Source organism: Protopterus annectens, chromosome 10.part0 (assembly GCF_019279795.1).
Source record: "Protopterus annectens isolate FY-2018-M chromosome 10.part0, PAN1.0, whole genome shotgun sequence".
Lineage (NCBI taxonomy): Eukaryota > Metazoa > Chordata > Ceratodontiformes > Protopteridae > Protopterus > Protopterus annectens.
In genome coordinates, this window is record NC_056744.1 from 641,452,651 (window position 1) to 641,478,917 (window position 26,267).

Consider the following 26,267-nt stretch of genomic DNA (forward strand, 5'->3'; position numbering starts at 1 on the left):
CCTTAAGATTTCATAATGAACTCTAAAAGGCAAAATTGAGACATAGCTTTTCAGAGATTGCCAACAGAGGCATTGGGATTTATGTGTTTACTGCCACAGTCTGACATTTACATTATATTAGGTTTCATGTGAGTGCTGTAGTGTGCTTCTGCTTGGCATTCTGAGTAGAGTAATGGCATTGAATAGTTCTTTATTGAATTTTTATTACATCAGATGTAAAACTCGTATATTTTACCAAAAATGTTTTGTCTTCATTTGCAACTTACTATAGTCAACATGCTAAATGTTTGAGAACTGCAGTTATTGGGTCAAATTCAATGCAAATATGCAATGAAACTCAAGGGTAGTATATGCATCTTATCTGTTTTTTTAGCTGATTTTACTTTTACTACTTCCTGGAAGTTTCACAAAGAAATCTCAAAGTGGAAGAGAAATGTAGGCTTTTACAAATAGACACTAAAACAATAAGGTTTGATGTGTTTACCACCACTGCCTGACATTTTGCAATATATCTGGCTTTTATTTGGAGTGTTGCTTTAAACTTCTCAGTACACAGAACAACATAATGGTGTAAATTACTTCTTTTCTGTGCTATGATTAGATCAGAAGTAAAACCCCTATGTATCTCACACCAAAAAAAATGTTATTCAGTTGTAATATGCTGTAAATACAATCCCATACTTTCAAGTGGTTAAAGCTATGAGGTCAAATTCAATAGAGTACTGCACAGGTAGCTGTGAGGTTAGAATTGCAGTTTAGTTTTCACTCTTTAGTTTCTTAATTTCATATTCACACACATTGTTGTCACTACCTCAAGTTTTATAATAAAATGCCAAGGGGGGGTGGCAAAGAGATAGGTTCCTAAGACAATGTCCTAATAGCTTTAGCTCATATGCCTTTACACCTAGAGTCTTACATTTTGCATTATACTTGGTTTTCTTTTTGGGTGCTGTGTTGATGAGTACAATAATTGCCTTGAGTAACTAATCACTGAGTTGTCATTACATCAGTGTAATATGTAGTTTTCTATCATTGGACTTATGACCCCCCACACACACACACAGATTAGACTCATCTGCAATAAAGTCCATTACAAGAAGATAAAGTCATATGTGGACATTTACAGATGGGGCCACCAGCTAACTACACTTTGTAGCTGAGGATAATGATCCTTACAGATTTGTTACAGTACTTAATACTATTTACACAGAAATGGTTCTTTATTTCTAGGTGCCACCAAACATCTTTATATGGCCATTTGCACGTTTTACTTGTATTGTTCCTTTCACAATAAGATATATAATTAGCACTGTCTTGAGGCTAAAAACCTCAGTATGCATCTGAGGCATATCATTGGGATATTTTTATGAAGTGAGAGCCAAAACTCACACGTTTCTAGGAAAAAGTAATGTCTTGTTACTTGTATACTATAGCAAAATACATATAATTTACATGTACAGCAGAGCATGTACATACATGAGTTTCTGTCGTCTACTTTCCCTTATATCTGATAGGATGTGTTAAACACAAGTAAAGTGTAAGTACAGTGGGATCTTGTCCTGAAAATGTCATGAGAATATCTTGAAGCAGCAGAGGGATAATATCATTTGAAGTTAGAGTGGAATTTAAGATAGAAGGACCTTTGTAAATTCAGAGGGTTCAACTTTTACAAAGCAGTCACCTGAAACACAATTGTGTAGATTTCAGTTCTCTTTAGAGTAAAATAAATAACATAAACATAAGTAGATAATGCTGGGGTGATTTCAGAGTGAAAAAGAGTATGTGTTTCTTCATTTATAAAAGTGATCAATTTATTCTTGGTATAGGTTGAGGCATAAAAAAATTACACTAAAATTGATTTCTGTTTCTCTACATTCAAGATGAGTTTGCTCTTTTGTCTTTGAGGGTAGGAGCCCAGTCTAAAGATGTTTTATAGATAATCATGCTGGCACAAATACAAATATTTAAGACCTTGCCAAAAAGTAATGTATTTTCTGTTAGAATGTATAATCGTTGATGCCAAATTATAATTCCCCTTGTACAGTGTTTCCAGTAAATGTTACCTGTATAAATCAGAGGATCCCATAGTTTACTGGAAATCACAGGAATGGATAGTTCTCTAAGGAGGCAAGGATCAATGTCTGTTTACACTGATAGTTTCTGCCTACCTTGAGATATTCTTTGGGTAAACAAGTCAGTAGCATTGCACTGCATAACATTAGTTTGGAGCATTACAGGACAATAAATGCAAATAGATGGTAACTATGTGCACAACTGATTGATAAAATCAGAACTCTTGATTGCTTTACTGGGACAAAAAGATTAGTCTGGCTGGGAGAAACATTGTGACAAGAAAAGTAACTGTCAAGTTATTCATTACAAGCGTGAAACAGCATAACTCCCTGATAATCTCATCTTCCATTATGGCTGTTGTTTTATCTTTATTTTACTGTACAGTACTAGTGAATTAAAATGTGCTATAGAACCAAAAAAAAAGACAGTAATACATCAAGAAATACTTTGTAAAGTAATGAAATAATCAGAATTTGTAGGTATTCAGACAGTAATACCATCTCTGAACATAACGCACAAAATACATTTTGTTGTGAATGTAATTGCCACATACTGGCATTACTGACGTAGTAATACCCATAAAAATGATGATTAGAAATTACATCAAACATAACTTTGTGTTTCCTGTCATTTATCAAACATAATTATGTTTTTCTTAAAATTCTGCAAAAAGACAGGTGTTTTCATTGTTTGTTTGTTTGTTTTCTAACCAAGATGAGACATTACTGAAACTGGCAGTTAATAAACTATACAGGTAAAGTGTATGCAGTGCACTTTCTTGCATCTACTACTGTTTCTGCTTCTGTATTTAGTTTGTGCAGGTAAATTCATCCGACCAGTCTGAGCAGTGTTGTATACCATCTCTGCAAAGGCTCCTGGGAATGCAGTTGCAATACTGGTAGAAGACAGATACACATGTCCACCACTGGGATCCACATGCTGGGCAGTTTGCCCCTAGAAAAGAAAGAAAATATAATCAACCATGTACATAAGAGTTTCTTCCTTCTGTCCCTTCCTCAATATTTTCATCTCACCCTGGTTTTATGTTTTACAGGTAAGTTTCCATTTGGAAAAAAATAAATTATAGTGTCAACTACAGACATATATATTTTTTTCATCTTGCTCCATCCTCACTGTTTTCATCCCATTCGAATTCTGTCTTCTACCCAGAAGGAATGAAACAAGAATTTATAGTCTATGTTGTTGTCCTATGCAATGTTTTTAAAATAGTATGAATTGAGAGTGTTCCATAATCTCTGCGCCCTCTCCAAAAATGCTGAAGTTATTTTGGAAGGAATTAGCATAAAGCTCTTGAAATTATATGTAAATGGATGCTTCATTCTTAACTGACTTGATAATGCTTCTGTAACTTTGGTGATAGGTCTCCAGAAGTATGTACAGTACTCCAAAATAGTAGTCAGCATCTGTCTATACAGAGGTAATTATTAATACCTTATCTTGGGAAATATGTTCCATAACACATCATTGTTGCTTTGTCACTTTAGCTATTTAACTCATCTAATTTAATCATGCAAAGGTCCCCTTCATTTTATAGTGCAGCTATTACTTCCCGCCAACTACATAAGCTTTTGAGTTTTGTTTCCCCGATGCATTATTTTGCATTTCTTTGTAGGCTGCAGCAGTGTCTGATGTACTTTACCCAGCTAATGAAATATAAAAATTCACTAGATTTTCCTGATCTTTCCAAAATCAAATTAATTATTGCTTACTGTTTCCATTGAAAACAGGGAGAAGACCATAAAACTATGTCTAGATGCTTGCAACTAACAAAGAAGAAAAGGAGTCATTAAGATATTCCTTCTCCATTTTAAGGACCCGGAGAGCTGCACTATAAGGGTCTTAGTTCAAGAGCCTACAATCCTCAGCCACTGTTAACAGAGCAGTAAATTAAAAGGAAAGGCAAAACTGCATACTATTATGAAAATATGCAATGCTCTGTGGAAAAAGAAGCACATTAACATGGGTGTAAACACTGTGCAGTTTTCATGTAGAGCAGTTTATAAATTAACCACAGAGGAAAAAGAATCAAAAGCTAAGGCCGAGAAGTTGAATGCTTTCATCTTCTTTAATCCAAGAATTCAAAACAAATGAAATATTCATATGGCATTAATTTTCAACTGACGACAAATGCTTTGTTTAAGCATTCAGTGATATATAATCACTCTAGATTTCATTTTTTTGTAGTAGATTATGCTTAGCATGCACAATTGCAGAGTTGTAACTAGGGCATAGCAAAGGGGACAGTTGCCCCAGGCACAAGATGTTAGGTAGGATGCATAATCGGCAGATGCTGACAAGGAGATTGCAGTGCTGATACTCCATTTGCAGTCATTGCTGAAGTGCTGAAGCACTCATTGTTTGGAAAGGAGAAACTGTAGCAAACTGCTTGTTATATTTGTAGGAAGCAGTTTGCTACAGTTTTAAAGCAGAAGAGCTATTTTGGGGGATTTTCAAATCTGAGAAGACATTTTTGCTGCTCATCTTTGACTTGAATTGGGCATCAGTCCAAGGCATTGAAGGGCACCAGATGACATAGCAACAGTTCTGCACAGCTGGCTGAGGGTAGTAAGATACTGCTTAAAATCAAAGAACTTTTTTTATCAATTAAGGACAAATCAAAGTATTCAACCAAAGTGAAATAAAGGGGTAATATTAAATACATTTAAAAAAGGAAAGCTACTAACCTTTAACTCATTATTTAATTAATTTAATGACCCCATTAGGCTTTGCCTTTTTGATTGCTCTGTGCATGTGATCATGTGATTAGTATACTCTCTTAAATCATTTGATTTTAGCACCTGTTTGATTTCTGATGAAGTTTTGAATTAAAGAAGATGAAAACACCTATTTTCCTGTCCTTGGCTTGTGTTGCTTTTTGTTGTGTGCTATTGAGATGTGATTCACACACTGCATAAAGGTGTGTGTGTGTGTGTGTGTGTGTGTGTGTGTGTGTGTGTGTGTGTGTGTGTGTGTCCTTTCCTTTAATTTTCTTTCATTTTAAAAATGTATATAGAATCATATTATTTTTTTCAGCCAGCTTTGTAATGTCCATTTGGTTTAATGTGTTTCGATGTGTTTTTCTTTTTATGTTGGCCAAGTGGCTCTTTTCCCGGGAATCAGTTTCGGTGATTCATTACAATGCGATTTTGTTGTCTTGGTTATTTGTAATTCGAGTAAGTGGTATTTCGGTCTACGGAAGTATATATATATATATATATATATATATATATATATATATATATATATATACATAAAAGTCTACTTCAGAAACCCGAATGCTCACTTACCCAACTTTTAAACCACTGAGATGAAAAGGCTGATGACTGCACAACATCGACGTCCCAGAACACTTTACACTTCAGGTAAGTATATTTTTCAAGTATTTTGGTGAGGGAAGATAAAATTGCTATAGGTCTAAAGTTATTAATGCCTGTTGAATTTCCACCTTTGTTCAGAGAGATAATGTACAACTTTTTACAAAGAGAGGGAACATGGTATTCCTGGATTGGCCTATTTATAAGGATTGAGATATGATAGGCAATGCTATTGTCTGCTATTTTTAGGTACTTGCTTGGAAGGTAATTAGCTAAAAAAGCATTATTTAAATTTATTTAACAGATTTTTTTATATAGGATGTGGGCACAGGCTTGAAGGTGAAAGTGGATGTGGTGATACGTGGCTGTTTGGCAGGGTTGGGATTAGATGTTGAAGAATCCTAGGTCAGAGATGATATACCATCTATAAAATAAGAGTTGAACTGTTTTGCAGTCTCAAGTCATGAGTTATCAGGAGAGGGGGGTTGGGATGAATTTTTGGCTGGGATTTCTTTTATGGATGTCCAAAAATTTTTAAAGTTGTGTTTAGTATTATTCTGAAAGTTATTATAGCATAGTTTTTTGTCTTCTTTTTTTGCTTTTTAGTACGATTATAAAGCATTCTGAAGTTTTCAAGATATTGAGGTGTTTTATATTTTGCCATTCTTTCCATGCTTTCTCTCTATCCTGCATTAGTATTCTACACTTTTTGGACAGCCAGATTGCATTATTTATTTTCAGTCTCTTCCTTCTAGGAGGTGCAAGGCTATTTAGGATATTTAAAAAAGTATTGAATTTAATTACAGTATTGTCTAAGGGGAGAATTTTTAGGAAATTCCAATTAATAGATAATAGTATAGTAATGAACATTTCTAGGTAAAACTTGGAAAGGTTATGCATTGTTTTATAAATATGCTATTTAACTGGATGTGTGAGATGTCCAGTCATATACATTGGGAGATGATCACTAAGACAGCCTGACATTGTACCTGTGGTGGAGTATATGATGCCCGTGCACTGGCCCAGCAATCAAGGAGCCTCAATCCTCACCACTAACACCAGTGAGGGGCGTCCACATTGAGAAGGCTAACAAATACAGACACAGTAAAGTACAATTTCCCTTAAGAGCACACAGAGATCACAGTCAGTCTGGGGCTGGTTTCTCCCTTTCTCTCCAGATCCCCAGTAAGACTCTCCACTGGCACAGCTATGGGGTCCAGATCTCAGCCTAATGGGCAAGCTAAAAACTCCAGCACCCTCTCTGTCCAACCAGTGCTTCATGTCCCTGCCCATGTAGCTGAAACACACAGACACACACACACAAACACACACACACACACACACACACACACACTTTGAGATATGAGTTATGTGCAAACACAGAAATACTCCTGGGGAAGACTAGCACAGATTCTCCAGCTGTACCCTCTTTCTGCCCAGTCTAAAACATAGTACCAGCTGCCACCACCCACTAATATCAGCTACTAAAAAGGCCCTTAACAAAGGGTGTCCAATTATTACAGTGCAATATTATTATCCAATTACTAAGTGCAACTGAACAGCCGAGGCTTATTTGGAGTGACTTGGACAGTATCACTATGTACATGCAATGTACTTTAGAGCAAATTATCTCTACACAAAACAGCCACAGTAAATAATAAAAACACACGACAATACTTTTACTACACGGTGCTAGTCAAGAGTTCAGACACAGGAAACTGCATAAAATAATACAGTAAAATAGTTCTGACATCAATACAGAAAAAAGACTAATCTACTCTTCGTATTTTCTAGCTATATCTAAGAGAAAATCAGTTCTAAAATAAACCTACATATAGAGCATAGGCAGTGCTGGTGAGTTGGATGTTCTCAAGACAAATGTTAAATGCTCTCTGATTCTCTCTCTTTAAATTGATAACACAGTGCTGCTTCACATTACATCACTCTTAACAAATTTCTGTTTTCCTAGGCTAGAACAAACTCAGAGGTTAATAGCCCTTTTGATCTTGCAGCTGGTCTGGAAGCTAGAGCAAAAAAAGAAATTATACATGCCAAGTCTAGCAATTAACTCTGGTTTCAAAACAATAGCCAGAATTCCTTCATCCAGACATCTCAACTCCGAGCCCTGAGATCAAAGACAGTCATGAAATGCTTGACTTACCAGCTTTCTTACAGCAGAGTGCACTGTTGTTACATTTTTGCAGTTCCACATTTAACACCATATTCTTCCATTTAAGAGAACAAGCCTGCAGCTTATATTAATATTTACAAAAGACAGAATTATCTACAAAATTCTATCTTGCTAGGCTGGCAGCCTTCACCTATCTTCATATATCTTCCCCCCTGGAGAACTCAAGCTAGTTTTTCAAGTGACCCTTGAGAAACGTTGCTTGAAAGTTTTTGGTCATATACCTTACTCCATTCCCTGTCTTGAGAGCCCATCTGTATTGGCATTGCTAATCCCACTGCAGTGCTGCACTGACATATATGCTTGCAGCCCTAGGCTCCATCTTAGCAACTTGGCATTTTGCTGGCTGACTCTGTGTGACAATATTAGGGGTTGTGATTTGTCACTACAGTGAATTTTCTTCCATACAGATCAGGCTAAAGTTTCTGCAGTGCCCACACTATGGCTCGGCATTCCTTTTCTACAGCTGCATAGCATTCCTGCCTGGGTTGGAGCCTATGACTGAGATAAACCACTGGGTGCTCTTTTCCCTCTGAAGAAATCTGGCTAAGTACAACCCTACCCCATGGTTTGAAGCATCCACCTGCACAGCAAATTCTTTGATGTAATCTGGACTGGCTAACACAGGGGGTACTCCCAAAGCTTCTTTAAGCTTCTGGAATGCATGCTCACATGCTGGGGTCCACACTACCTTATCTGGCCTGTTTTTCATTGGCAGGTCTGTGAGGGGAGCAGCTATGGTACTGTACCTGAGGACGAACTTTCTGTAGTACCCTGCTGTCCCCAAGAATGCCCTCACATGCTTTTTGGTAACAGATGCAGGCCATGCCTGAATGGCTTCCACTTTGGCAGGTGCAAGCCATGCCTGAATGACTTCCACTTTGGCAGGTTCTGGCCTGATCTTACCACTCCCCACTCTATGTCCCAGGTAGGAGACCTCTGCCATACCCACCTGACATTTGCTGGGCTTAATAGTCAACCCTGCCCTCTGTAGTCTGCCCAGTACCTCCCTGACATGTTGAAGGTACTCTTGCCAGGAATGGCTGTAGATGGCAATAGCATCTAGATAAGCAAGGGCAAACCCTCCTACTAGGATGTGATTTACCAGCCTGTGGAAAGTCACTAGGGGATTTTTCATCCCAAAGGGCATCTTTGTGAACTTATACAAGCCAAAAGGAGTCTCAAAGGCTGACTTCTCTCTAGCACTGGGAGTCAAGGGCACTTGCCAGTAACCCTTGGTAAGATCAATGGTTTGAAGATACTTATCCCCACCCAGCTGCTCTAGGGCCTCATCTGTCCAGGGCATGGGGTAAGCATCTGACTCTGTGTGACTGTTTAATTTCCTGTAGTCCACACAGAACCTGGTACTACCATCATTCTTTGGCACCAGCACCACTGGGGAGGCCCAGGGACTGTTGGACTCTTGAATTACTCCTAGTTCTAATATCTCCTGAATCTCCTCCCTCAGAGTCTGTTTGACTCTCTCAGGCACCCTATAAGGGGTCTGCCTAGTAGGCATTTTGGGGCCTGTATCCTCCTGGTGCTGCACCAGGTGGGTGCACCCTGGTTTCTCAATGAACATGTCTACAAACTGCTGTAGCACTGCTCAGATTTCTTGATCCTGGGTAGGAGATAGCTGCTGGGACATTGCTACCCCTTCCACTGAGGTGTCAGTCCGAGCCTCACTGAGGAGATCAGTCACCAGATCTTCCTCAGACTCCTCTTGCAACCCACTGCAAATATTCAGCATAAGGGCCTCCCTATCATGGTAAGGTTTCATCATGTTAACATGGTACAATTTATGCTCCTGCCTAGGAGTTCTACAAGTAGTTAACATCACTTACCTTTCTTACCACCTTGTAGGGTCCCTCCCAAGCTGCATGCAGCTTGTTGTGTCTGACAGGAATGAGAACCATTACCTGCTGCCCCACAGCATACTCTCTAGCTTGAGCATTCCTGTCATACCATACCTTTTTCTGTTGTTGGGCTTCTGCCAGGTTCTCCTGGGCCAAGCCCATGAGTTCCCTGTGCCTTGTCCTGAGGTTTAGCACATATGCCACAACAGACTCCTTGTGAGATTCACACTCACCTTCCCACTTATCACAAATTAAATCTAGAGGTCCCCTCAAACTATGCCCATACAGCAACTCAAAGGGTGAAAAACCTGTGGATTCCTGGGTGGCCTATCTTTAAGCAAACAACAGATGGGGCAAATATTTGTCCCACTCCCTCTTAAACTGGTCTGCAAATGCCCATAGCATGGACTTGATTGTAGAGTTTAACCTCTCATCAAGACCATTAGTCTGGGGATTGTAGGTGTAGGCTTCAGGTGCTTCACCCCACAGTCCTTCCACAGACAAGCCAGCAGGTCTGACATGAAATTGACACCTCTGTCAGTCAGTATTTTTTTTTTGGGAAACCTACCCTGCTGAAAATCTTTAACAACACATTTGCCACCTTTTCTGCCTCAATGGAGGACAAAGCCATTGCCTCAGGCTATCTTGTAACATAATCTACTACCACTAGGATACTTTTTCCCTGTGGAACTTGGGGTACTCAGAGGCCCTACAGTATCCATAGCTACCCTCTGAAATGGCTCCTCAGTCACAGGCAAAGGCATCAAAGGAGCTCTTACCTTGTCTCCTGCCTTGCCTACCTTTTGGCACTGCTCACAGGTCCTGCAGTACCCTGTTACATCTCCGGAAATATCAGGCCGACAGAAGTTCTGCATAATACGTCTCTTTGTACATTTTATGCCCATATGGCCTGCAAAGGGAATATCATGGGCTATGACTAGAAGCACCAGACGGTAGGCTCTATGCACTACCAACTGCTGTATTCTCTCACCTTCTAGCCCTCCCTCAAGTGTCCACTGTATACAATAACCCTTTGTCCTAGTATACAGATTCCCCCTTCCCTTGAGAATCAGGTGCCTCACTAGCTACCTGCCTCAGGCTTTACAATGTAGGGTCTGAGAGCTGAACCTGTCTCAACTCTCTCTTTGTAACCCTTCCTAGCTCCCCTTCCACAGGAAGTCGGAATCCTCTGACAGTGGTGCCTCACTGTCTGCCTGGGTACTACTACTCACCTCTACCTTTGCAGTCACTCTGTCCAAGGGAACATCAGTACCCACAAGCAGCTGTGGCTCACACTCATTCTGACTGCTACAGAGTAGCTTGCTCCCTGAAGTAGCCAACTCACCAGTCCTCGCTGCATGTATGTGGTCTATCTGGGTCTATCCCAGGCTGCCAGACCCACATGCTTGTCTCAAAGCTTGACTGCATGTAATTGCATTAACACATAGTACTGCCTCATCAAAATCCTTCCCCATCAGAACATCTGCAGGATGGTAGTTTGGTATCCCTGTTGTCTCAAGACAACCTACTATTGGTATTTTGCCTTTCCCACTTACTGGCTCCCTCAGCTTTTGTTCCCCACCTTGCCTCCATGGATATCTGTATGCCACATGGCCCCACTGGTTGCATTCAAAACATTTAACCCTAGGTCTTGGATGTGTACCTGAACTAGTGGCTTCCCCTGCTACTGACAGATTCTGTTGGGGCAGTCTAGGCTGCCCACCATGGGTTCCTTTAGACCCATGAGCAATACTGGGGGTCCCTTTCCTGTGCGGGGATGCCCTGCTTGCTAGGTATAGGTCTCCCTTCTTCCCCGGCTCCTCAAAGTAGCACATTGTCTATCAGATAACCAGATCCTCAAGCAAAGTGCTACGGGCTTGTTCCCTCACCAAAAGTCTGCCAACTCTTCAAAGTGGTGACCTGACATCCACTTACTCACCTATGAAAATAAGTGCTCAGTTCAGAAACATATTCACACGGACTTTCATTTGCCTTGCGTCTATGCTCACAAAACTTTTTCCGATAAGTTTCAAGTGTTAGCTTAAACAATTCTAACAAACAATTCTTAACAGCAGTATAATTAAAACAGTCAACATCAGACATTTTGGACAAAACAGTTACAGTTTTACCATGGAGTAAGGGAGTGAGGAACTGTACCCAGAGCCTTTTGTCAGCATCATACTGTTTACATACCCTCTCAAACATATTAATGAAACTATCAAAATTATCCCCCTCTGTAAACTGTGGAAGAAATCTACTGACCTTTTGTGTTTCTGGGGTCCAGTTACTCCCTTCCTCATTACCTCCATGACTCTGGCAAAGAGTCAGCATCTCCTTTTCATGTTGCCTCTACCTTTCCTTCTCCTCAGCTTCCAGGCATAGCAGTTTCTCATTCTCCTCAGCCTGTAGATGTCTCAGTCTCTCTGCTGCTTCTGTTTCCAAATGCCTGGCCTCCAACTCAAGTCTCTTTAGCTACAGATGGATTTTTAAGTCTTCTACAGGAAGGTTGAGCTTTCCATTCTCTGAGTGTTTTACACCTCCACTGCCAGGCTGATTGTCCTCCTGATTGATGTTTTCTGATGCAGCTGTGACCAAAGCTGCAATCATGTCTGCCTTAGTCAGGTTTCCATGCACCAGTCCCCTAGCCTGGCACATTTATTTATTTATTTATTATTTATTTTATTTTACATTTGTTGACCGGGCTAGTCTAGCTGGATACATATCCGTTTACAGTAGAGGCCCGGGGAGAAAAGCTCCAGTTCAGTTCAAATTACAGTAATGAATATGATTAAAGCAAATATTTAACAATTTTTCAACAAAGATTTCTAATAGGTACAAGAGAGGCAGAGCAATAACATTTCAGAAACTTATCAGTCTTACATTATAAGAGAGGATAACAAAAACATTTAAAATGTACAATGTCTAGTTCTATTAGTAACATAGAAGGATGTAAAAAAAAACAAAAAACTAAGGATAAAATAGTTTGTGGCATAAGTTAAGAATAAATCTCATCTCCAGAAGGCATCAGGTAGGGGCTTAGTGAGAAGGCAAAATTAGTTGTATTTCGACTATATTTCAGTCAGGATTGGTACAGGGACATAGCCAATGTGAAATAAGATGTTCTTTGATTTGTTTTTTAAATAGAGAGGTAGATTCAAGACAAGTTAAAGTTTGAGGAAGTTGATTCCATACTTTACCTATAGAATTAGAAAATAATGCATCCCCAGCTTTATTGTATGATTTAGTTATTGATACAAGGAACTTATTTGCAGAACGAAGTGTGGTTAGGTTCTTATATGGAGAAATGAAGTCTACAAGGCTGGGAGTATTTTCGGGGAGATGAAGAGTTTTGTGTATGATGAGTAATTGTTGATACAATAGGTGGTTCTTTAGTTCTAGCCAGTTTAGTTGTTTAAGGTTGTTACAGTGAGCCAGCTGGCTCCTTGTCAGCTTTCAATACTCCTCTGCTGACATGCCTGCCTGCTCTCCCTTTCTAACTAAGCTAACAAAAGAAATAAAACAATTGTGATCTACTCTGAGTATTCACTGCATGGCTGATTTAGAGTATAAAAACACCTTCAGAGATCACTGTACACAAGCTATAGGAATTCACACTACCCACACCACTACAAGCCAATTAGTATTTGCCAACCAATTAATATGTAATGTGGATATCCCGCCACTGCCAAACAATTAATATGTGATGCCCATGCACTGGCCCAGCAATCAAGGAGCCTCAGTCCTCACCACTAATACCAATGGGAGGTGTCCACATTAGGAAGGATAACAAATACACACACAGTGAAGTACAATTTCCCTTAAGAGCACACAGAGATTACAGTCAGTCTGTGGCTATTTTCTCCCTTTCTCTCCAGATCCTCAATACAACTCCCCACTGGCACAGTTATAGGGTCTAAATCTCAGCCTAGTGGGCAAGCTAAAACCTCCAGCACCCTCTCTGTCCAACCAGTGCTTTGTGTCCCTACCCAAGTAGCTGACACACACACTTTGAGATATGAGTTATCTGCAAATACAGAGACACTCCTGGGGAAGGTTGGCTCAGATTCTCCAGCTGTGCCCCCTTTCTGCCCAGTCTAAAATGTAGTACCAGCTGCCACCACCCACTAATATCAGCTACTAAAAAGGCCCTTTAACAAAGGGTGTCCAATTGTTACTGTGCAATATTATTATCCAAATGCTAAGTGCAACTGAACAGTCAAGGCTTATTTGGAGTGACTTGGACATTATCACTATATACATGCAATGTACTCTAGAGCTTAAATTATCTCTACACAAAACAGCCACAGTTGAAAGGTTTAAATATATTTAATTATAAATAATAAAAACTCATGACAATACTTCTTACTACACCCTGCTAGTCAAGAGTTCAGACACAGGATAATGCATAAAATAATACAGTAGAATAGTTCTGACATCAATACAGAAAAAAGACTAATCTAATTTTCCTATTTCCTAGCTATATCTAAGAGAAAACACAGTTCTAAAATAAACTTACATACAGAGCATAGGCAGTGCTGGCAGGTGGATGTTCTCAAGACAAATACTAAATGCTCTCTGATTCACTCTTTAAATTGATAACACAGTGCTGCTTCACATTACATCATTCTTAATTTTCTGTTTTCTCAGGTTAGCAGAAGCTCAGATGTTAATAGCCCTTTTGATCTTGCAGCTGGTCAGGAAGCCAGAGCAATAAAATAAATTATACATGCAAATTCTAGCAATTAACTCTAGTCTCAAAACAATAGCCAGCATTCCTTCATCCAGACATCTTGGTTCCAAGCCCTGAGATCAGACAGTCATAAAATGCTTGACTTATTAGCTTTCTTACAGCAGAGTGCACTGTTGTTACATTTTTGCAGTTCCACATTTAACACCATATTCTTCCATTTAAGAGAACAAGCCTGTGGCTTATGTTAATATTTGCAAATGACAGAATTATCTACAAAATTCTGTCTAACTAGGCTGGCAGCCTTCACCTATCTTCACAGAGTATTTTCTAGGGTCTGATAGTAGGATCCAGTCTAATAGAGAATTTGATGTCTTGCTATAATGTATATGGCTATTAATTAGTTGTATTAAACCATATAAGTTCATGCTAGATGTAGGGGAGTCAGAGTTTATGTCCAACCAGTTGACATTCACATCACCTAGTAATATTTTTTCTTCTGGAAATGTTATGGATATCCAATGTAGGATATCTTTCAGTATAGCTGTATTGTTGCCAGGAGGGATATAAAGGACAGTAATACATATTTGTTTATAATTGTTTATTTTCAAGAAAGCAATAAGAAACTCTGCTGAACAGAATGTTGGTGTTGGTTTGCTGTAAGGGGAAATGTGGTAGGTATTGAGAATTATTAAAGCAATACCACCACCTTTCCTCTTTATACGGTCATTATGGATGACATTATAGCCTGGAGGTATAACTCTGGAGTTGTTTATGTTGTGTTTAAGCCACGTTTCAGTTACAGTGAGAATATCAGGTTTATGTTTGGTAATCCAGGCATGTAGTTCAGCAGTTTTATTTCTTATACTTCTAATATTTGTTGCAACAAAAATTAGATCACCAAAGCTGCAGATTGGCTGTTATCGAGTTGCAAAACTGTGAGGGAGAGAATTATCTTTGTGTTCAGTTATGATAGGTGGGGCAAGGATTAGGGTGTATATCTCTTTGTAAAGGATTCTTGCACTTCATTTTGTTTTGTTTCCTTGACTCTCTCTCAGATATATCTGTGCCTTTCAGTTCCATGTTCACAGTTATAGAGATAACTGTGGCATCTCCTGACTTCCTTACCAACAATGGGATGTCTTGAACAATATTCTTACTGGATAACACAATGTGACTTTTAAAAAACTTCAGAAGTAGCAAATATCTGGGATTAACATATATTATCTGCCTCTCTCCTAAATTATTCTTATTGCACCATATGTTTATGCAACTGTTATGCTAATGTTGTTTTTGAGCTGTAATTTCCTGGATCCCAAATCTATCTTAATATACAGTGTTGAAGAATAGCTGTTGTAAGATAACTTTTTTGGGCAGAAGTGTGTGTGTACACATACACACACACACACACACATATATATATATATATATATATATATACATACATATATATGTATATATATATATATATATATATATATATATATATATATACGTATATATATATATATATATATATATATATATATATATATATAGACCCACAAGAAGCAATTCTCCACTGGTCATCCCAGGCTTCCCCCAAGAAACACTCATACTAGGCAACTTTAATATCGACTTGTCTACATGTCTCTCTCCCCTCCCCACTGCTCACATAACCTACATGGCTTTATTCAACTAATCCAAACCCCTACCAGAATTGACAAGTCATCCAAGAAAGAATCCATTTTAGACTGGATTCGCACCAATCGGCCTTCTCAACCCTACAACTGTGGGAGACTACCTGACAGTCTCAGTGACCACCAACCTATTTTCGCCCTAAAGCACCACATTAAACCCACAAAAACATCCTCTCTACAACAAATATACTGCACAAAAAAACTTCAAATCTCAGGACCTCATAACTGCTCTAAATCATTGTAACTGGTCACTCCTATTAAATCTCCCCCTGGACAAAGCAATGGATTGCTTCAACTCTACTTTCTTAAACATACTCAACCAGCGTGTCCCTTCTAGAACAATAAGAACAAAATCCAACTATGCCCCCTGGCTTACCAAAAATACCTGACAACTCCTAAAACAGAGAGATAAGGCTTGGGAAGCATGGCAGCAAAACAAAAGTAGCAAAAATAGGCAAAACTACATTGCGCTAAGAAACAAGTCCAAAAAACAAATAGGAGTGGACAAGAGAAAGCACTGAGATTCAGGCCAAACACAGAGCAAACCCTCAACATTTTTGGGCAGCCATCAATAAAATACTACAACCAGGTAAAACCACTACTCCTCTCCCTAATATTGACACCTACACCAGCAACACCCCTACTAAAATTAATGAATACTTTACCAACTCCATTCAAAATCTGATTAATAACAGCTCTCCCACAGCTCAAAATCCCCAAAGCACCAACCACAGACCAAAACGGCTACTGCCTACAACCAGTCCAAACCAATACAATATATAAAAATCTGACAAAACTAAAACCCACTACCCTTGTAGCTGACAAACCCCCAGGTGAATACCTCAAGATTGCAGCCAAAGCAATCTCATATACCATCTCCATACCAATTAACAGGTCAATAGCCGAACAACATATTTCATCCCTCTGGAAAATCTCTCATATAATGCCAGTACACAAATGTGGCAATTCTACTGAATTGACTAACTACAGTCTAATTGCCATACTATCCTACCCTATCAAAAATCCGTGAGAAATGCATTCATTCCCAAATACTATACTTATAACTAACAATCTCCTGGCTGAAACACAACACAGATTCCGCACAAACCATGTTACCACTACTGCACTTATCCATTTCTCCAATACCATAAATCAACAACAGAACAAACAATCTTGTCTCTACCATATTCTTAGACCCCTCCAAAGCCTTTGATACAGTTGCCTATTCCAAACTACTAACCGTAATCTCAGTACTCAAACTACACAACTCCACAACATCATGGTTCAAATATTATCTCAAACCCTCAACAAGCCATAAAATGAGTACACAGCCTATCCCCCTTCTCCCTATAAACTTATGAGTTCCACAGGGATCCATCCTTGGACCCCTTCTCTTCACCATATTCACCAACAATGTACACAAAACTACCCTCCATGCCAACATAGTCCACTATACTGATGATTCTACCCTAGTATGCTCTGCTCTGTCACTCCAACAATTGCAACAAATCACCCAAGAATCATTTATAGCAATAGAAAAATGGCTATCTCACTCACAACTAATACTCAACCCCCCCAAAAAAACAACAACTAATGTTGTTCCATCCCTCTAAAGCTACTGACCCAATTATATTATTTAAAATAACATCCTCCAACAATACCCCTATCACACCCATTACCCAAATGAAACGGTTAGGTGTAATCCTAGATCACAGTATGAAATTCGACAAACATGTACCTCAAACCATTACAAAAGTTCACAAAAAACTAGGTATCCTCTATAGATGCAAAAATGGCCTAACCTCTGAAAGTAAAGTCATGATTGCAAGAACCCACCTACACTCCACACTACTGTATACCTCCCCAGTACTAATCAATCTAAACAAAGATGAATTAAATAAACTATCTGCTATCACACTTTTTGTAGCAATTATTGTAGCACAGAAGTGCTACCAGCACTAAACGTTCTACAAGGAAACAGATCTGGTACTTATCAATGCCCACACTGCCAGGCATATCTAAAGGTCAGTTCCCTGTGCTTTCTCCTATTAATCTGGTAAACTTGGGCATCCTGAGGCAATGTAGCAACTGCCTCATGTACACTGACAACCCTCTCCTCTTACCTTACAACACTCAGACTTGCGAGAGATGCACTTATATATCCAAACTGGAAGCCACACACTCTCCAGCCAAGGCCGGAATAGCTGGTCAAGAGGAGAAGGTCGACATTTGCAACACACCACATGGAACACATAGCCCTCTGGAACATACACCAGCACTGCCTTCACATAAAAACACAAAACACACACCCACCTTCGCGGAGGGTCTCAATAAAAATCTACCCAAACAGCAGAGACCTCCAAGGCAGAAATGCACTCGACCACCACAACACTAATCATGAGACACATAACTCTCCTAAACAGTGTGCCACTCAACCAAAGCCCCTAAGGCAAAACAGCATGCCCAACACACTAGTAATAGGTGACTCAATAGTGAGGCACACTGATGTCCCACTCACTAGGTTGAATAAGGAGAAAGTAACAGTCAACTGCCTGTCGGGTTCAGGATCCAACACATAACACATGCACTCAGGTCGCTCAACAACAGGTACAAATATGACTCTGTCATTGTACAAGTGGGTGTGAATGACCTGAGAGGTACCTCCCTGGACTAAATGAAAAGAGACATGGAGGAGCTCCTGGATTATGTGGCCCAGGTGGGTATGACCCTAGCCTTGAGCATCATCCTACCATCACCAAGAATTATACCACAATACAAGCAGAAAATGATTGATTTCAACAATTGGCTAAGTTTCTGGTTTCATTCTAAGGGGATCCAGTATCTGTCTGCCTGGGATGACATGATTGACAGACCTCAATGCTTTGCCAGAGATGGCCTGCATCTGTCACCCCTGGGCTTCCAGATACTGGTCAAGGCTTTTGCTTCCCCTATAGTGCCTTTTTAGGTGGTGTTCCAAAGACCAAATTATCACCGTAACAGCTATAAACAAATACAATCTGAGGGACATGTTGCTCAATGCTAAAAGTCTAAATCTCAAAATGCACTCCTTAAAATGGAGAACATCGACATTTGTGCTGTAACAGAGACCTGGTTCAAGGCAGCAGAAAGCACCCCTGCACTACCAGGCTATAACTCATTCCACACCTTTTGGCCCCAGAACTTAGACCAAAGCTCCAAAGGAGGTGGTGTTTCCATATTCATAAAGGATGCGCACACCTCCAGTCTGGTAGCCCAACATAACGCATGAGAGATACTTCAGGTGCAGCTAACATTAGGTAAGATAGTGATTCAGGTCATAGCCTGCTATAGGTCCCCAACTATGTCCCAAGACTCGCACTCCACGTTCCTAAGCACCCTGGAGAATATTAGAGTCCAACCTAACACTCTCTTACTAGGCGACTTCAACTACACCTCCATTAACTGGGTAAACTACTTGTGTACCAATACACTTGCCCAATATTTCCCGGAGTTCATTAATTCCAATGCCCTGGACCAGCTCGTTCTTACCCCAACTAGAGGTAACAACATCCTTGACCTGGTCATTACTAACATGGGTGACCGTTGCTCTACACCAATAGTCAGCTCCTCCCTGGTTAGATCTAACCACAAACTAATCACCTTGGAAATCCACATCCCTCCCACCCCCTCAGCAAAGGTAACCACCATGAAAAACTTCTCCAAAGCTAACTTTGGGATCCTAAAAACAGAGGTGGCTAGCTTCACGGCACCCATGCAAATGGAGAATAGTTGCGTGACTGCAGAATCATACACCAATGCACTGTACGAACATGTACACAAATGCGTGGATCTTGCCATATCCAATAGAAGCATGACACTCTCCTCCAAAAAAAGGAAGCCAATCTGGTGGTCCCGTGCAATAAACAAACTCTACAACAGATGGAAGAAATTGATGTGGAATAAGGTGAAGTCCCAAGACTGGAAAAACTTCCTTATCTGCCTCAACAAAAAGTTGAGATCCCTCATCAAATCCTCTAAAGCTAGGTATGAAAACAGAATTGCAGTAGATAGTAAAGACAACCACAAGGCCTTCTATAGTTATGTAAAAAATTTCCATGGCAATACCTAGATTTGCTCTGAGCTACTGCATAATGGTACCTCTTATACCGAGCCAACAGATATTGCCAGCATACTGACTGACAGATTTAGTGCCAACTTTACCCCCCTCTCACCCCCAAAGGACCAATCACAATACCAGTAGATTGCCAGACACCCAGTATTACTGCTGCACAGGTTAACACAGCACTGTCTAAGGCCAAGAATACAACTCCTATGGGACCTGACAATATCCCTGGTTGTGTTCTATATGAACTACAGAGTGAACTGGCACCTGACCTGTATGCCCTGTTCAATCACAACCTCAACTCAGGCTTTGTCCCTGCTGAATGGCGCACTGCTAATGTCATCACTCTCCACAAAGGAGGAGCGACTACATACCCTAGGAACTATTGCCCCATTAGTCTGATGAGTCTGATATGCAAAGCTATGGAATGCATCATCATGGACCTAATAAACAAGGATATAGGGAATCTCCAAACTCTAGATCCCACACAGTATGGTTTTGTGAAGGATAGATCATGCCTGCTCAACTTGGTCGACTTCTTTGAGTCAGTCACCAGAGCTGTGGATGAAGGCAAGGTGGCTCATACAGCCTACCTTGATCTGGCCAAGGCTTTTGCTACCATTCCCCACTCAGGAATTATAGAAAAACTCACTAAGCGTGGGATCAACCCCTATATCACTAGGTGGGTTGCAAATTGGGTCACAGGTAAAACCCACAGTGTGAAAGTAGCTGACTCCAAGTCTTACTGCCGATTAGTCACGAGTGGAGTCCCACAGGGTTCGGTCCTGGGTCCTCTCCTGTTTGGTATCTACTTTGCTGAAGTCTAGAACAACACAAAGGGGCTCTGGCTGACAAAGTTCCCAGATGATTGCAAGTTGGGAGGTATTATTAACTCCCCAAGTGATGTTGACATCCTACAGAATGGCCTCACTGTGACCACTGACTGGTGTCAGAACCATGGCCTTAAGCTCAATGCCAAAATCCCCCATCATCCCCTTTGGGAAAAACCCTGTTCCCATGAATTACCACATTGATGGTAGTCCATTGAACACAGAAGGCTTTATAAGAGATCTGGGAACACAGCTTGACAGCAACCTCTTTTTTGATCACCATATTGCCACTGTGGTCAGAAAGTCCTTCTATGTGGCACATCTCATTACTAAGGGTTTTGCACTCAGGAAGAAAGAGATCATTGTCTCCCTCTACTCTTCCCTCATTAGGCCAATCATTGAGTACAATGCCCCATTTGGCATATACCTCACTAGCCACCTGCAACAACTGGAGAGGCCACAAACATACCTCACAAAGATGATCCTAGGCCTTAAACACTTGTCCTATACGGACAGACTAAAAAACTCCAACTATTCTCTGTCTCATATCACCTACTTAGAAGCGATCTCTGCTTGACTTACAAAGCCATGTCTGACCCAGCTCTTTTAGAAATGCTACATCTAAAGAAATCTCAATCCCTCCACACAACATGCTCCAGAGACCTCAACCTCATTACCACAATTAACAGAACATGCTGGAGGGACAGGTTCATAACCCAGAGACTGCCCATGCTATGGAACAGACTTCCCATACATGTCAAGCAAAGCACCATCTGACCCTTTTCAACAGAAATCTTGATGAGTGGATGGGAAACAGAAAATTCACCCCGGGGATAACACCAGTGGCTCTGTTTGACAGAGACACTGGGAACTAAGGTCGGGTGGCACTATTCCAGGATAATCCTATGGCTAGGCTTGTAAAGGTCCCAGGGCCATTAGCCTAGTATACAGCTATGAACCTACAAACCTATAACAAAATAGCAAAATTTGTCACTGACTCATACAGATCCCATCATTGTCAATCCCTTAAAAAACTATCCTGGCTAGAATTACCAAACCTACTAACTTTTAAACAACTTACAATAGCTCACCAAATCCTCTATCACCCCAAAAATAAAACTGCCCTACCGGGACTACTACAGCAGCAATTGTCCACCAAGAAGTACCAACAAATCATTGGATGAAATTTCTAAAAGTAGATATAACTCTGTGGACTCCCCCTATGCTACTGCTGTCACTAAAACATGGAACACACTTCTTCTAGATATCCAGTCACGAGAAAACACACATGACTTTAAGAGCCTTCTTAAGTCACACTTATGCTCCTGTACTAGCCCTTGGTAATAACTACCAATCCTCTTACTCAGACCTCCTCTCTCTCAACTAAGCTATCTCATTCAGTACTTCTAGCCCCCTAAAACAGACTGAATGCATATTAGTATTATTAGTACTGCATACTCTTACAGTTTACTGTGTGTGCCTATTGATGCAACCATCATATATATTCACCACTGAATGCATAGACTTGACTATATTTAATAGAAATATAAACTAGTGAAGTGTCTTGACACTATTTTTACTACATGTATAATCTCAACTATTTCTATAAATTCATGTTACTACAAAATGTAGTGCAACTGTTACCATTGTAATCTTATACTGTCTGTATTGCCCTTTGTATTATTATTGTGTGGTAGTGTAAATGTTACCACCACTTACTATTTCATTACTGTATTTTATTACTGTATTCTGTTACTGTATTTTATTGCTGTATGGAGTTTTTCCTCCCCTGTTCCCGGTAAACAAATATAAAATAGATAAATATATATATATATATATATATATATATATATATATATATATATATATATGTTCACTACGAAATTTCGAAATCTCAAAATCTCGAGTTTCAGAATATCGACTTCAGAATCTCAAGATCTTGGAATCTTAAAATTGTGAACCCCCCACAAAACACCACCCAACACACTAAAACGTGTATGCAGGGGGAAAGCCCCCCTGCACCCCCCCTCAACTCCGAGATTGCACTACAGCAAGGCTAAGGGAAATCTCCCAGTCCACGCTGTATGCCAATCTCCATTCAGGATTTTGAAGGTTTGAAATCAAACATATGATCTTTGAAGTTTTGAGCTTCGAAATTCTGAATGGAACCCATATATATATATATATATATATATATATATATATATATATATATATATATATATAACCCCACATAACCATCATCAAATACCCCACCCTGCTCCCAACTAACCCATTATTTCCTTCTATATAACGATGAGAACCAGGCCTTTTGTTCCCTTAACTATCTAATAACCCCATATTCCATACATTCCCAGTTTAGGTGAGAGATCTGTTACCCATTCACGTCCAATGACCCAAGAGTCAGACTTTAGGAAGGGGACCATCTCACAGTCATGAAGGCGTATGTCTATATTTTGAGTAACACGGATCATGGCTTAAACTTTATAGCTAAAGAGCAGAGCAGGTCACCCAACTAGTTAATAAATGAATACTTTGAAAAACAGATGTGCCTGCAGGTAAATTATTTTTGCAAACCGGTTTTGCTGATGTATTGAATGATTCATGTACTTTATGTATGCTGTTTTGTTATTAGAAGAATAACAAACATACAAAATGACATATTCAAGATATTTTGCATACAAGAATAAAACCCTTACTGTGACCCGGCTCACCTGAGTTTGATTGGTGGCAGACAGTGTAGGAGCTAGCCAGGGAATATAAGTGAGTGGTTAATAACACTTCGCTCATTCTAGAGGAGAGATGAGAGTTCCATCCACCGCAGAACTGGCATGTAACAGAGGCTGTGTGTTGCTACAGGCATTAGAAGTCCAAAGATATGTACCCACCAGTCAGCTAAATGCTGCTAACTGTAGGATACATACTTGCATTGGAGTGTATAAGCATTCATAGCCAGCACTGTTGGACTACCACATGCCCAAGATGTTGAGGTAATGGAGGTGAAAATATATGAAAGCCAGATGACTGCCTAGATGATGGTCTTAATTCAGGGAGTTGATGGTCAACAAGCAATGCAGAGAAAAAGTTAAACAGAAAAAAAATCTATATGTATAGCTGTATTCACACATGCACACACACTCACACATGCATGCGCACACACACACACACACACACACACACACACATTCATACATGTTTACACAGACTGACATGTAAACATAAAACAGAAATGTGGCACTTACTGATAGACTGACAAACTTCACTTGATTTTTTTTCATGCAAAGCAAGAGATCTTCTGATGGACAGGTGCATGGTGCATACACAATACCAGTTTCATAGGTGGCTCAAACAGTGTACTATGCCCCCTCATGTATTCAAGTTGAAGAGCAGGTCTTTCAAACAGTACCCAGTCACTTTGCTACTTCTGCAATCCCTCTCCTGCCCCAGCTATTCAGGTCCCATTTCTGTGCCATGACCCCCGGCCCTTCTTCCTCACACTTTAGTAGTAAAACAAAAACAATTTATTCTTTTAAATGGTAGAAAACTACTTGCTACCAATGTAGCAGTCATTTGCTACAGTTTATACTCTGCCTACAGAGAGTGCTATGGTGCTCAAGTTTTATTAAAATAAATAAATAAAGCAAATCTTTTCTTTTATTTTAAACTGTAGCAAACTGATTGCTACAAGTATAACAAACAGTTGCTACAGTTTATACCCTGCCAGTATGGACTGCTACATAGCTTAGGTTTTAGTTAAAAAAATGTTGTTGTGCTTTTAAAACTGTAGCAGACTGCTTGCTATAATGTACCAAGCAGCTGCTACAATTTAAACAAACATGAAGCTCTACAGTGTTCATATTGGACCACAAAATGCAATACAGGCTTTCAAAAGCTGGTATTTTACTAAAGAGCAGTAAATATGATTGACGGACTATCATGCCCCCTAACACTTTGTGGCTGGGCAGTTGTCCCTCTTGCTGTGCTCTAACTACACTACTGCACAATGCAAACATAACTGCAGCACATTCTGAGTGCATAAAAATAAGAGTTGACATCAGATTTGTTCATAGGTTCATAGGTTCATAGATTAGTACTAAGCTAACTGCCCTTGTGAGCCATTTTAAGCTTAGCCAATTATCCCTTGTGAGACTCAAACCCTGCACCTTGTGTTTGTAAGGCAAACACCTTAACCATTATGCCACCCTCCCAACCCCTTTTTTTGTAAATTATTATATGTCATGTGTGAATATCAACATGATCTATATAAGATGCTTGTGTTACAAATGTATTAGAACTGTATGTCATGTGTATATCAAACTGCTGGTACAGAAGTGTGGGTTGAAAAGGTTTTTGCAAAGTACTTGAAATGTATCCACAGTATACCCTACTGGAAAAGAACAGAAATGTACATGTACTATTCTGTTTAGATGTATGTATTTTAAAAGGGGAAACTGGGATACAAGAAGTTAACATCAGTCTAGTAAATTTTAGAAAAATAGCTGAACTTAAATTACTTTATAGGCTAGGCCAGAGACACAGAGTCTGTGCTGAGAGGCTTTCTGTATTGTCTTGGAAGTGTTTTATTGTTTTATGGCTTCCAGTATTTGGCAAAGATTTGAGGATAAGCCCTTGTCTATGTATTTTTACAGGTAGATGCTAAATTCTACCAGCTGCCATCAATGGTTGTTTTGAGCCTGAGGACTAGAAGTCAGATGGCAAGAAATGATGTCCTTCTGCAAGCTAGCCCAGCAGTAATATTTGAGATATTGATTTGAAAACTCTCTGAAACACAGCATTCTGTATTCTGTTTTTGACCTGTCAACTAGAGAAGATCCATCCACCACATCTGCCTTGCTCTGTAAGTTTCTAAGGAATAGTAACTCTCTTAAATATAGTCGAATATAGCAAAACTTAGTTTAGATATTTTTTCATTTACATGAGACTGTCCTGCAATGTTGTTTTAAATATTTCCTGTGATTTTGAACTCTGGTGTCACTGTAAATATATATTTTGTATTGTCTTGTTCTTTTATTACTAATTATTAAATATATTTAAACATTTCATTGTGGCTGATCTGTCTAGAGATATTTAAGTTCTGAGAGTACTTGCATATTTATTTGGTGACACTGTGGGCCGTTCCTAATAGCCTTGCTCTTGGTCAAACTACCATTTGTATTAATAGTAACATTACACAGTAAGATTGGACACCCTTTGTTAAGTGCCTTAATGTAGCTGATAATGAGCTGGCTGGTGGCAGTCATAACTACCTTATAGTCTGGGCAAAAGGGAACATAGCTAGTAAACCTGTGCCAGCCTTTCCCAGGTGTGTGTATAAATCAAACCTCAAAGAATGTGAGTGTCAGCTACTTGGGCAGGGACACAAAGTACTGGTTGGACAGAGAGGGTGCTGGAGGTCTTGGCTTGGCCACTCAGCTGAGATCTCAACTCTATAGCTGTGCCAGTGGGAAGTCTTATTGGGGATCTGGAGAAAGAGGGAGAAACCAGCCCCAGACTCAC

At 39.7% G+C, this 26,267-nt stretch overlaps 1 protein-coding gene across 1 annotated transcript in view; it reads right to left on the reverse strand.

The window, feature by feature from the left end:
• Window positions 1-1,565: 1,565 nt before the first annotated feature.
• The window catches only part of LDLRAD1 (low density lipoprotein receptor class A domain containing 1), a 275,292-nt gene continuing 250,590 nt past the window's right edge, over window positions 1,566-26,267 (reverse strand). Inside the window, exon 6 of the mRNA XM_044085483.1 lies at window positions 1,566-3,027. Within this exon, the coding sequence (XP_043941418.1) occupies window positions 2,882-3,027 (146 nt within the window). The 3' untranslated portion in view covers window positions 1,566-2,881. The remainder of the gene's footprint in view (window positions 3,028-26,267) is intronic.